Source organism: Oryza brachyantha, chromosome 2 (genome assembly GCF_000231095.2).
Source record: "Oryza brachyantha chromosome 2, ObraRS2, whole genome shotgun sequence".
NCBI lineage: Eukaryota > Viridiplantae > Streptophyta > Magnoliopsida > Poales > Poaceae > Oryza > Oryza brachyantha.
In genome coordinates, this window is record NC_023164.2 from 15,930,697 (window position 1) to 15,944,591 (window position 13,895).

Below are 13,895 nucleotides of genomic sequence, written 5' to 3' on the forward strand. Positions count from 1 at the left end.
TTTAAAACGTAGCCAGCCTTGGGCGGTGATACATCGAAAGGAGTCAGAAATATTTACAAAAGCTTAATAAGGAGAAACAAAAACAGAGCCTTGCTCGGCTCTCTGTTCCTACGCCAGGAAACAAACTCGGCAAAAGAGGGATGGCCGTGTGTCGACCACTCGTATTTTGGATCAACCATAGTTTAACTAAATGAGCTAAATTTTATTTTATAGTAAAATTCAGTTTATTTTATTAAACTAAAGATATCGCTAAAGTACCCACGGGTAGATGCATGTCTATCCTCACAGAAGGAGAAGCACACTGTCTGTTTTGCGCCGCACCGCGCCCACAGCCAGATTCTTTTTTTTTTTTTGAGTAACACCAGATCTCATCTTGAATCATTGTCAGCATCTGCTGATGGCCCTGGGATTCTTCCTCGAAGAAAAGGGATGGGGAGCCTGGTGGTGGAGAGGGCGGAGTCGCTGCGCGTCGGCGGCGTGGCGCTGAACCTCCACGCCAACGGGTGGCGCGCCCTCGAGGAGCTCGGCGTCGCCGACGACCTCAGGCGCACCGCCACCCTCATCACCTCGTACGTATGCTACCGTGTCTACCGTTACTAACTGTTTCGATCACATCCATATATAATCCATCTTGGTCTCGTTTTCTTGCCTGATGAGTTCCCTTTTTCAGGTCTCGCATCGTGCGACGGCGACACAACCAGACCAGCGTGTCGTCTGCCAGGTCACCCCCACACATGTACTGCTCCGTCCGCCCCCCCGCCCCCCACACACACCACCTACCCTAACGTTTTTTTAAGTGTCCTGAGCGTTTTACGTCCATTTCTGGAAAAAATTAAAAAAATTATCATATAATAACAATAAAAAATTAATCATAAAATAATTAAATACGACGAATAGTCAGTATTCTAAGCTAAAAAAATGACTTATTTTAGGACAGAGGTATGTACACTAACACACAAAAAATGGAAAAACTTTTACACCCATGTCTTTTTACCTTTTTATGTATAAGTCAAAACTTAAATTTAAAACTAATTTTGAAATTTTTCATCCTAGTTTATTTTTAATCTTTATTTAGATCACTGAAAAAACATATATAAAATTTTTATTTATAAATTATTTTTTATTTATAATATATCGTTTAGCTTTTTTTTCACGAGAAACCAAACCAGGGCCTTCTTGTCCTCTTGTTAATTACAATGGATATGTGCTTTGTTACACGCAGGAAGGAGAACCGGTGCCTGAGAAGGAAGGACGTGGTGGAGGCACTGGCGAAGAACGTGACTGCCGGGACGATCCGCTACGGCTGCCAAGTCGTGGCCATCCACCAGGATCCCGCCACCAACGGCGCCCTTCTCACCACTGCCGATGGCAAAACCATCAAGGCCAAGGTCCACGCACCCCCACCCCGCCCATATGTTAAAATACACTCATCATCAGGCCTGCCGTTGGGTATCCTTACCCGTTCCCCATACCCACATCCACGTCAAACGGGTAGGGTATGGGTCAAATTTTCTTTACCCATTAAAAATACAGAGGGTATGGGTATACCCACAAACTAAAAGGGTATGGAGATATTTTTGCCCGCTATGCCCCATCATACCCGTCCCTAACCATGTCTTCGACAGCAGCGGCGAACTAGTGATGGCTTCGGCGGCGGCGGCTTTGGCGGTGGTGGAGAGTGAGGCAGCGGCACAATGCCATCCCCGTCGGTGATCCTGGGTGTTGAGGAGCAACAGTGACAAGGTATTACTTGATCTACTCCTTTGATTTCTGGAATCTTTCCCCTTCTCAAACCCTAGTAACAATCAATAGAGAAAAACCAAATCTTTCCTGTGCTCTCAGCTATGGCATGATTCTAGTTCCAGATTTATGCTTGTGGTGGAGATTGATCGAATCTTTGATTTGATAATCCTTTATTTCTGGTTTGCTCTTGTGGATGGGGGACAAGATAGTGAGAAAATAAAAAGATCTAGGATAGACGTTGCCATCTAATCCTTTTGTTTTGCTATAATAATTTTTTTCTTTTATTCTGTCAGATACAGACTATTAATTGGTGAGCGCTTCTATTATTGGTTCAATGCAAGACTTTAGCTATGACCATGCTGTAAATGAAAGTTCTAGTAAGTGGAAAGACCTAATATACTTGTACATCCTGTCACTTCATTACTCTCATCAATTCACCTAAGTTTAGGTGGCATGAGAGATTTTGCTGTCATGAGCTCAAGTGACACATGTGAGATTCAAAGCTCAGGTGGTAATCAAGATTTACAGAGTTTTCAGAATGAATCATCTGAAGAGCAAACCAATGATGGGTAATATTTCTTTTTCACATACTTGGAATTAATTCTTCGTGTTATTTTCATCATTCATGCTAAAATAACTTAAAATATTTATAGCTTTGAAATAGAGTATCAATTTTATTGTAGAATATACTGATACTATACCTTTGATTCAATTCGATAGAGTTGATGGAATAATTGAGCTAGGTCGATATGCACAAAGTCATCATGCTACTAAAAAGTTAAGATCGAGAGTTTGGAAAGACTTTAAAATAGCACTAGTGGAGGGTTGTGCTAAGGCAGTTTGTATACATTGTAATTCACAGTTAGTCACTGGTAATAAAAATGGAACAAGTCATTTGAGTTATCATATACGTGTTTGTCCGGAGCTTCAAAAATCAAAGAAAAAGAAGACCGGTACTCCAAAGGCAACACTTCCTGTTTTTGACCAGCAAAGAAGTCGTGAGGATTTTGTTCGAATGGTAGTGTGCCACAATTACTCATTCTGCATGTGTGAGCACTATTACACAAGACAGTTCGTTTATAACCTACAACCTCAATTTAAGTTAATGCATAGAACTGTTGTGAAAGAGGATGTCATTAGGTTATATAAGGAGGAAAGGGGTAAGCTATATGAAATATTGGATAAAAATCTGAGTCGAATCAGCATAACGTCTGATATGTGGACATCAACAGAAATGACTGCCTATATGAGCATGACAGCTCATTACATTGATGCTGATTGGAAGCTGCATAAAAAGATAATTGGGCTTGTGCATGTAAAAACCCCACACACAGGTGTTGCCATTGCTAAAGCAATTATGACTAGGTTGTATGAATGGAATTTGGATAGGAAACTCTTTAGCTTTGTTTTGGACAATTGCTCAGTAAATGATGTTGTGGTGCGGGAAGTACTTGCTGTCCTAGTACCTAAGAAAGCATTGCACTTGAATGGTGATTTCTTTCACATTCGATGTGCTGCACACATATTAAACTTAATAGTTCAGGATGGTATAAAAGTCATTGCTCCTATTATGGTTAATCTTCGAGAGACAATAAATTATATCAACAAATCTACATCAAGGTTAGAAAAGTTTGAATTGATTGCCCAACAAGTCAGTGCTCCAGCCCTATCTTTAGAAACTGATTGTCCAACTAGATGGAACTCCACTTTTGACATGCTTGAGACAGCCATTAAGTTTCGTGAAGCTTTTGTTCGACTGAAAGAATGTGATAGTTCTTACAAGTTTTGCCCATCAGATGAGGATTGGATACATGTTGCCAAAGTAACAGATTGCTTGAGAGTCTTTTATGAAGCAACCCTGAGAGCTTCTGGCTCAAAATTTCCTATGGCGAGTCTTTACTTCAATGATTTCTGTGGAATTTATATTTTTCTGCAAGAGTGGAAGTTGAGTAATGATGCCTTTATTGCTGCAATGGCTGTGCCAATGGCTGAGAAATTTGAGAAGTATTGGGAGACTTGTAACAAGTTGTTATCCATAGCAACTATTCTTGATCCTCGTTACAAGTTAAAGTCTATTGAGTACTACTATGGACTACTTTATCCTTTTGAAAAAGAAGTGAAGGTTGAACGTATTAGGAAATGTTTTAGTGACTTATTTGATGAATATTCAAAGCAACCAACACAATCCTCATCGGTTGTTGGCACTTCAAGAAACTTTCAGGAGAGTAGTTTGCAACCGTCCTCGGTGAGCTTATTTTCCACCAGATTAGGATTAGAAAAGTTTAGTCAAGAGAGCAACTCAAATCAGCAGAAAAGATCAGAGTTCGATGTCTATCTGGACGACCCTCCTCACCCTGGAATAAGTGATACTGATTTTGACATCTTAAATTGGTGGAAATTGCATGGTACAAAATATCCGATTATTTCTCAAATGGCCCGTGATATCTTGAGTGTTCCTATGTCAACGGTAGCTTTTGAATCATGCTTCAGCTTGGCTAAGCAAACACTTGATGACAAGAGATGTAGCCTACTCCCTCAAACACTTGAAGCTGTGATTTGTACACAGGATTGGCTAAGGAGTTATATACCAGGTAGATATCACAAATATTATAGTGCAATACTGTTGCAATTTTGATAAACTTGCTAACTATGGATATTTCTTACCTATGGATAACCCACACCTAATTATTACCCACGAATCCAATAAAAATAACGATACATGATCAATATCAATATGACTTATAAATTTAACGGTAACACATAAGCATAAATAGAAATTTCACCACATAACCAATAGTGAATAAACTAGCAGTGCATCACCATAACATTACACATAATTGATGCCAGGCCTAGTTTTGATGGGTCTAATTGGGTAATTGATCTCAAGGGTATAATTTATTTTTATTTATTTTTAATGGGTACCCATTGGGTAATGAGTATGGATACGACCTACTCATACCCAAACTCAATAACTCATCGGATATAAAAATTTCTCATTAAAATATCCATGGATACAAATTCTAACCCATTATCCACTGTAATGGAATAAATACCCATCGGGTTTCGGGTAAGGAGTCTCCGTTGCCACCTTTTAGGGTTTAGGGCCCCTTTGAATCACAGGAATGAAAAACAGAGGAATAGGAAAAATATAGAGTTCTGACAGGAATGTAAGTGTAAAACAGAGGATTGCAAAACACAAGAGAAAAACATAGGAATAACCGTTTGATTGGACCGCAGGAAAAACACAGGAATTTGAGGAGAGATAAAGACTCAAATTATTTTTTCCATGAGGTTCTACCTCTTGTTAAATTTCCTCTAAAATTGTATGAAAAAAGCATTCCATAGGAATTTTATAGGATTTTATAGGGCTTGTATTCTTTTGATTCAAAGAAATTTGTAGGAAAAATTCCTATGAATTTCCGTTGAATCAAAGGGCCTTAGGGTTTAGTTATGAAAGAGCCCTACGACCGGTTGTCACATGCCTTGTGAATGATTCCATATACTCCCTCCGTTCAAAAAGAAGCAATTCTTTGGTTTTCGTGTCCAACGTGTAACCATCTGTTTATTTGATTTTAAAAAAATTAAAAAATTAGTCACGCGTAAAGTGCTATACGTGTTTTATCATCTAATAAAAATAAAAATGTTAATCGTAATTTTTTTAAATAAGATGAAGAGTCATCGTATTGTATGTAAAAACTGAAAAATTGATTTATTTTAGCACGGAGTGAGTATATGAGGGGGTGTTTAGATGGCAAATTCTTTTGGGAGGAGATCACATCGAACGTTTGACCGGATGTCGGAAAGAGTTTTCGAACACGAATGAAAAAACGAATTTCACAGCTCGGCTGGAAACCGCGAGACGAATTTTTTAGCCTAATTAAACCATCATTAGCACATGTTGGTTACTGTAGCACTTATGGCTAATCATGGACTAATTAGGCTCAAAAGATTCGTCTCAAGATTTCTTCCATAACTGTACAATTAGTTTTTTGATTTATCTATGTTTAGTACTCTATTTAAATGTCCAAAAATTCGATGTGATGTTTTTGGGAAAATTTTTGGGAACTAAGGCCTGTTTAGTTCCAAAAACTTTTTCCAAAAACATCACATCGAATCTTTAAATACCTAAATAAAACATTAAATATATATATGAACATTAAAACTAATTACACAGTTATGAAAGAAATCGTGAAATGAATCTTTTAAGCCTAATTAGTACATGATTAGCCATAAGTGCTACAGTAACCAATATGTGCTAATGATGGATTAATTAGTCTTAAAAAATTTGTCTCGCAGTTTCCAGCCGCGTATCGACGTGACATCTCACCTAAAAATTTTTGGGATCTAAGGAGTTGTTTAGATGGGGCTAAACTTTTTAGCCTCATGTCACATCGGATGTTTAGACACTAATTTGAAGTATTAAACATAGACTAATAAAAAAACTAATTTTATAAATGAGTGCTAATCCGCTAGACGAATTTTTTAAGCCTAATTAATCCATAATTAGAGAATGTTTACTGTAGCATTGCGTAGGCTAATTATGGATTAATTAGGCTCATTAGATTCGTCTCGCAAATTAGTCCAAGATTATACATGGGTTTTATTTATATACTACGTTTACTAGCGTCTAAACATTCGATGGGACAAGAGACTAAAAATAAGTCCATTGTCCAAGCACCACCTAAGCGCACCCTAAATAAGACCTAAACATTAATAAACATTAATAGTAATCGATCGATATGATGTGATGTGATTTTAGATAGCCGATCGATATGATGTGATGTGATGATGTGATTTTATAATAACCGATCGATATGATGTCATGTGATTTGACAGGTGGTGGTTGGTTGTGATGGGTGGAACTCGGTGGTGGTCAGGCACGTGGGGCTCGCCGCGCCGTCGCAGTACGCTCGGTTCATCGTCCTCGGCTTCGCCAGCTACCCGGAGGGCCACCCGTTCGGTCCGGAGTTCATGCAGGTGATCAGGGACGACTTCACCGTCGGGGTGGTGCCCGTCGACGGCAATCTTGTTCATTTCTTCGCGAGCAGGGCTGCCAGGGGGGACACGTGCGCCGGCGCCGGCGCCGACGACGTGAAGAGCGAGGAGGCCGCGGCGAGGGCGTACGTGCTGGAGAAGGTGGAGGAGTTCCCGGCCGGCGGCGAGGTGGCCGAGATGGTGTCGCGGCGGCGGTTCGACCCGGCGACGAGCTGGACGCTCACCAAGGTGTGGTACCGGCCGCCGTGGCAGGTGGCGCTCGGCAGGTTCCGGCGCGGCGCGGTGACCGTGGCCGGCGACGCGATGCACGCCATGGGCCCGTTCATCGGCCAGGGCGGCGCCGCGGCGCTGGAGGACGCCGTCGTGCTCGCCCGCTCGCTGTCGTCGCGGGCCGCGTGGCTCGGCGGTGGCGACCACAAGCAGCAGCCGCACGACGACGACGACGACGACGTGGGCGCGGCGATAGATGGGTACGTCGCGGAGAGGCGGCTGAGGCTGACGAAGCTGTCCCTGCACAGCTTCGCCATCGGGACGTTGCTGACGACGAGGTCGCTCGTGGTGAAGCTCCTGTGCGTCGCCGTCCAGGCGCTCCTCGGCGGCGACTCGCGCCCGGATGAGAACTACGACTGCGGCCGCCTCTAGGATCTACCGGTTAATTGCTCACATAAAACACACACACACGAGAAGAAATGTACACACTAGCATCTATAAACACATTGTTTAGCCATCATCTACTGCTTAATTAAAACGTCGTTCATCCACATTTGTCATGTAAAACATAGCTTCAAATAAATATTAAAAAAATCAAGTGACTTCTTTGTATTTAAGAAAACCATTTCTTTTCTACTTAAGACATACGCAGACCATCATCAGTTGTTCGGATTTTTTTTCCCTCTATGCGACTATACAATACATCTTCAACCGTATAAATACGTTGGAATGCACGGATATATTTATAAACATGCAAAGCTACGTGCTCCGATCATCATACCTTTGTATACGAACTTAGCATAGCTAAAATGGTTAGGTTAGTTTGGTACAACCTATTCACCTCAGCTCTGTCTTCGAAGATGCTTATTTATATAGGGCACATGCCAATCACATTTCTCAATGGTTTAGAGCCTGGATCATCTTGTAGCGTGCGGTGTGCTCTACACATATACTAATACATGCTATTTTGGATAATTAAGTGAGCCCTCTTTTGCCTAAATTTGATTATTTTTTTTTCTAATGACAAATATTAAAGACGAGAGGGAGTACGAACTAGAAAAACTTGGGGATTAAGTCTACGTTGCCTCCCTCAACTCTTGCTCGTGGTTGAATTGCATCCCTCAACCGCAAAAACCAGGTATAATGCCTCCCTCATCTTCAAAAACCGGTACGAATTGTATCCTTCGATGGTTTGAGAGATGGTTTCATCTAACGTGGTAGTTTTGACCATACTGATAGGCTGAATTAGCTTCTAGACCCTACCTGTCAGCTACTTCTTCCTCACCTTTCCTCCTTCTCTCTTTCTTGAAGTGGCATGGCGAGCTGGACACGAGGAGGGTGGCGCTTGGCGAGTTGGAGCTGATAAAGGTGGTACCCCTAGATCAGTTAGGAATGCTGACGACGCCGCCTAAGCTCCCTATCCTCTATGTGGTCTACTTCCTCTTTCCCGCTAACGCCTCCACCGATCTCCGGTGTACTTAGGGTGGCGGATCTCCAAAGGACGATAACTATGTCCATCAAGCGGAGATGGCAAACCGGTGATAAGCCACGAGGACTCACCGTAGATAATGAAGAAGCAGGAGCGGAGGGCGACCGCCGGGCGTCGGCGGTGATGGGCCGCGCGAAGTAGCCGACTAGCCGAAAGCCAATGCGCTGAGGAACCGCCGCGCAAAGGAGCAGGTGGTCGCCTCGTCGGGGGCGTGCAGCCGGCAGGCCACCGACGGCGCCAGGCCGCACGACAGCACGATTGCACGAAGCAGCCGAGGCCCGAGGAGAGACGCCGAGCAGCAAGCAGGTCGTCGGCCGTGAGCATGAGGGCGTCGCCCGGCCTGGCCGCGGCGGCACGTCGGCCGCGTCGGGCGGGTCGTGGTGGGAGGCTGGGAGTGGGCGAGGCCGGTGAGCGGCGTCAGTGCGGTGCGGTTTGGTCTCCGGGCTAGTGCACTTCATCGCCTGCTGCCTGCACTAGTGCAGTTCACAGTTCACACAGTCACACAGAGACAGGGCGGCGCGGGACTTTATCCTCTACCGTGCTATCTTTTTTTTTATGATCTCTTTAATTTCCCTCTTTAGTTCTTGGTTGTGAATATTGGTTTTCGTTTGAACTTCTACATAGGATTAATAAACTCAGAAACCGTTGGACAAAACCTCCACCGAAACCATCCAGGGAGTCGCTTTGAAATGGTTTTGGGAGTTTGGGGATGGTTTATATCCGGTTTTGGAGTCGAAGGATGTGATTCAACCAGTGACATGAATTGAGGGAGTCATAATATACTTATTCCAAAACTTGGCCACGTCGCACAGTATGTCCGTGGGCCCAGCGTTCTGCCAAGAGAGGCCCAAATAAATAGCCGTGGAAATCAGCCCGTTGATGCGCGTAAATTCAGCCTGTTAATTCGTATAAAACTCAGCCGGTTGGCACGTGTAATTCTGGCCCGTCAGTAAGAGTAATTTTGGCCCATATGGCCATATTGATTTTGGCCCATAAGTTCAAGCAATTTCAGCCCGGAAATGTGCATATATTTGGCCCAATATGTTTGTAGTTTTGCCCATAGGAATAAGTTCATTAAAGGTCCCTCAACTTAACGTCGAGTCTACCTAAGTTCTCTTAACCGTAAAACCAGAAATGTGTACCCCTAAACTCATATAAACCGTTCACAAAAGGTCCCTCGGCAGTATCGACTCAACGTTTAACCGGTTTTACTAACGTGGCATACGGTGGGTCCCACATGTCAGATATTTTTCTCTTTTCTTTTTCTCCTGCCCTTTTCTTTCCTCTCTCTCTTCTTCCTCTCCTCTCTCTCTCGGGCTGGGGCGTGCGTGGCAACTGGCTGGAGGACGGAGCGCCGAGCGCGTCCACGGCCTGCGTGGGCTTGTAGCGGTGGGGGCGTGGCTTGCAACAGAACCATGCAGGAGAGGTGGCGGCCAAGGCGGGCAGGAGGTGCGCTGCCGGCGCAGGCTTGTGGTGGCCGAGGCAGACCAGAGGGCAAAATTTCAAGCATTTCTGTCAGCCAAAGCATGCATGGTGTTGAGCTTTGCATTGTCAAAGTTAGCAGCAGGTCACATGATACAGTGCATGCTCTCCCTCTCCCGCAGGCAACTCCATCAATACAGAATTGAAGATAGATTGATTAGTTAACTCATCTTTTGAAGGTGAATATGATTTATGAGTACTAGTTAGTTAATCAAGTTGGTCAGTCGATGGCTCTGAAGATCTGGAGTGTCCGAAGACACTCCATTTGCTGCATGTATCAAGCAGGATAATGCACTTGGGCCTCTTCGGTTTTCTGCACTTGGCTATGTCGGGTCTCCGTGGGAACTGAACTAAATCCGTAAATCGGAGCGCGGGAGCCAGCCGAACTGCGCGGGGGTGGAACTAGCTGGGCCGACGGCAACGGCAGCCGCAAGTCGCTGCCCGCGCTCCGTCCTCCGGCCTCCCTTGGCGGCAGCAAGCCCTCGTCGGCCGCCGCCTGCGCTCTGCGTCTCTAGCCTGCCTCAGCCATCGGACGTCGTCGCACGAAGGTGCCGGCTCCAACCAAGCATGCGACGCATCCAGCGATTCTAGCCTCGTCGGCCGCCACCACCCCCGCGCGCGCGGTTCCGTCGCGTGTCCGCGCTCCAGCTGTAGCCCGGCTTGCCTTGACCGTCGCTCGCCGCCGTCGCAAGCCCGTGCAGGCCGCCAGCCATGCTCTGCCCTCCAGCGCGCGCCATGGCCCGATAGAGAGGAGAGGAGAAGAGAGAGAGAGGAGAGCTCGGTAGAAAAGAAATGACGGAAAAAGAAAAGAGAGAAAAAAAAGGAAAAACCCTTGACATGTGGGACCTACTATATGTCATGTCAGCAAAACCAGGCAAGAATTGAGTCAATACTGCCGAGGGACCTTTTGTGAACGGTTTATACAAGTTTAAGAGTACGCATTTCTGGTTTTATGGTTAAAGGACCTTAGAGAGATTCGACGTTAAGTTGAGGGACCCTCGGTGGACTTATCCTTTGCCCATACAAGCGCGTCGAAATTGAGCCCATACATGCGCGTGAATTTAGCCTGTGATTGCGCTCTTCTTACGACCCATCGAACAGTCACATCGGCCCATACATGCGTATAATTTCAGCCCGTAAATGCGCGTCGTTTCAGCCTAGGAATGCGTGTCAATTTTGGCTGAAGCTATGGGACAAAGGCCATGTTCCGGAATGGGGTGGGATGGTTAGTTATCCGATATGAAAAATGTAGTAATAAATTAGTATATAATTAATTAATTATTAAAAATATTAATATATATTAATATGATTTTTTTTAAATAATTTTTTTATAAAATATAAAAAATATACCGTTTAACAGTTCGGAAAGCGTGCGCGTGAAAGACGATGGTGGTTAGATAACTTAGCCGAGCGCAGCCAAAGTGGTGTTTGAGATAACCGACAAAAGATTGAATTATTATCCAGTTTTCGTGATCCCTATTTAAGGATATATATGATTGAATTAACAACTACGAGTACAAAGTGAAAATCGCATCTTACAAAAGTTCAGATGGGTAAGTTTTATGTCGAAATTTTTACACAAAACGACTGTTTAGAAGCCTGGGAGGCGTGCTGCAAAAATTTGAAATACCCCGTTGAATTCGAAGAGGGCCCTGAGTTTTATCCTAGTTCTCACAGATGCAGAATGGCTTAAAATTCATAATATTTGGGTGTCAAAAACATGAAAATCATGGAGCATTCGGAGATGGGAATGTTCCCGTTCTCATTTCCATACATATATGCAGACAATGAATATAATGTACATGTCCAGCTGCTATATATTCAACTGATCTTTCAAAGACCTTCAACATAAATGTTCCGAATCTTAAATGAATTTTTGATATATTTTCTAATATATTATGAAAATAAAAAAATGTCCGAATTAATGACAATTCCGGACGTACACGGCGGCGGCGGTGGTTCTTGCACCGGTCTCGTCGGCCTCCGGTAGTGGCAGTGTCGGCGTTGCCGAGTCGACGGCGCCGTCGACTCGTACGGCGGTGGAATTACAGGATGATGTCGACCCCGCCGCCGCCCCTTGCCGCCCGAAGCTCCACAGCCTCTTCAGTGACCTCAGCCGTGCCAAGCCTGGGGACCTCGCCGCCGCGTTTCGCGGGGTCGAAGCCGCCGGCTCTGGGTCTGGGACCTCGATGACCAGCACGGCTGTGGCCCCGGCCGATGGAGAGGTGCTGTCCTCCGGTGTCATGGTGACTGCGCCCTGGTGCTGGTCGGACAAGCCGAGGAGGAAACTCGCGGGTAGGTTCACGGTGTAGTTGGCCGGTGGCTCCGGCGGGACGGGAGGAAGAGGTGGCCGCAGCGGCGGCGGCGGCGACGGCACGACGGTGAGGCGGCAGAGCGGGCAGGTGGAGTGGGATTCCAGCCACACGTCGACGCACTCGGCGTGGAAGCCGTGGCCGCACCGGGGAAGGAACCTGGCCTCCTCGCCGTCCTCGAGCTCGGCGAGGCACACCGCGCACTCCACGCCATCCTCCCCCTTCGCCGCCGCCGGCGGCTGCGCGCGGTACACCGTGACCGGCAGCGACCGCAGCACCTCCGGGTCGACCCCGCCGCCGCCGCTCCCAGCCACCGGTCCACCAGGCCGCCTCCGCCGCCGCCCACTCGTCGACACGGCGCGGCGCCGGTCGTCGCAGTAGCACTGGAGCAAGACGAACGCGAGCGTGAACGCCGCGAAGACGAGCAGCACGGTCGCCACCGTCACGATTCCGCCGACCGTCATGGCCGCCTGCCCTGCAGGCGGCACGGCCGCCGCCGCCGCCGCCGACGACGACGAACCGCCTTGCTCCACGCCCCGCACCATTCGATCTCCGTCACATGCGTGTGGGTGCACTCGATCGAGCTCGCCTACATATATATATATATATACAGATCGAGAGAGTGAGATGATACGTGGTGCCATGCGAGCGCGGGAAGAGGCTCAATTTCCTGGAAGGGTGTAGGGGACGCCGCGCGAGCTTTGGCGCCAAGTTTTGTGCGCTTGACATTTTGTCTTCGTCTTCCGCCGTGTTAATTTCTACCCACTGGCTACTACGTTACGTTGTCGAGGACATAGTTCCAAAAAAAAAAACTAAACGGTAGGATATTTTGAAAAACATTGTATATGTATATAATTCAAATAGATTTATTTTTAATATTTATAATAGGGTAATACTCATTCCGATTTTTAATGTTTGGCGCTATTGATTTTTAAAAATATCTGTCCATTACTATTACTCATTTTTTCTAAATATGGTAAAATATAAATCAAGCTAGATTTTTTTATTGAATGCTAAAATAAATTGCAACCAAATAAATAATTACCTAATATTATTAAATAAGACAAAATAAATTAAAAAAACAACAATGTTAAATATTAAAAAAATATAACGTACTTACTTAAGCATAAGATAAGAGAAGTACTTCTCACATATACATACTTAATTAAGCATGTGAGAAACTACTACTCTTACCGGCTGATCATCTCCATCCGCAGTAGTAGCGAACATTAACAAGAAGCAATCAACATCAGCTGTTGATGGAAGCAAAAGTGTTCTTGAGTAGAGAACTTTGAATTGGTATCGGTGACGGTGAGGTCTTGGATCAACGGATGGATGCTTGGATGAGGGGAAACAAAATTCTAGCCAGTTTTTCAGTCCTTTTTTTCTCTTGGACCGATTGGGACCGGAGGACCGCGGGTTAACGACCAAAACAAGCGGCTGCGGGCATATGCTTAACCGTTAACAGCTCCAAATTTACTCTTCCGATCAAAAATATTTACCGTTTAAAATACTATTGATCAAACTTCTAAAATTCTGATAAATATTTTTTATTAAATATTTTCTAAAACACAACAAATGTATGATATTGTGGCAGTATATTTAAACTAAACATTTAAGAATTATCTATGATTAAAGTTTTAAAGGTTTGATCAAATTTGGTT

At 44.9% G+C, this 13,895-nt stretch overlaps 2 protein-coding genes and 1 long non-coding RNA gene across 3 annotated transcripts; 2 read left to right on the forward strand and 1 right to left on the reverse strand.

The window, feature by feature from the left end:
* The first annotated feature begins 272 nt into the window (after window positions 1-272).
* LOC102701893 (monooxygenase 1-like) lies at window positions 273-7,558 on the forward strand. The gene is made up of 5 exons (XM_040520620.1): window positions 273-303; window positions 389-569; window positions 671-721; window positions 1,223-1,388; window positions 6,580-7,558. The coding sequence occupies exons 1-5, from the start codon at window positions 273-275 to the stop codon at window positions 7,378-7,380; spliced, it is 1,230 nt and encodes a 409-aa protein (XP_040376554.1). The 3' UTR covers window positions 7,381-7,558.
* On the forward strand, window positions 1,652-2,565 carry LOC121053616. Its single transcript, XR_005811167.1, has 3 exons — window positions 1,652-1,743; window positions 2,037-2,312; window positions 2,464-2,565. It is a non-coding gene; the product is annotated as an uncharacterized LOC121053616 (long non-coding RNA).
* Window positions 7,559-11,636: 4,078 nt separating the features above from the next.
* On the reverse strand, window positions 11,637-12,776 carry LOC102702167 (E3 ubiquitin-protein ligase EL5-like). The gene has a single exon (XM_040521362.1). It carries the CDS (start codon window positions 12,774-12,776, stop codon window positions 11,841-11,843), a length of 936 nt encoding a protein of 311 aa, XP_040377296.1. The 3' UTR covers window positions 11,637-11,840.
* Between the last annotated feature and the right edge of the window lie 1,119 nt (window positions 12,777-13,895).

What these genes read in the sequence shown, in the direction of transcription:
- LOC102702167 (XM_040521362.1), bottom strand. Translation starts at nt 12,776, where the DNA reads ATGGTGCGGGGCGTGGAGCAAGGCGGTTCGTCGTCGTCGGCGGCGGCG.
- LOC102701893 (XM_040520620.1), top strand. Translation starts at nt 273, where the DNA reads ATGTCTATCCTCACAGAAGGAGAAGCACACT. An exon ending in CACAGAAGGAGAAGCACACT is followed by an intron (nt 304 to 388) that starts GTCTGTTTTGCG and finishes AATCATTGTCAG; the next exon opens with CATCTGCTGATGGCCCTGGG. An exon ending in ACCGCCACCCTCATCACCTC is followed by an intron (nt 570 to 670) that starts GTACGTATGCTA and finishes TCCCTTTTTCAG; the next exon opens with GTCTCGCATCGTGCGACGGC.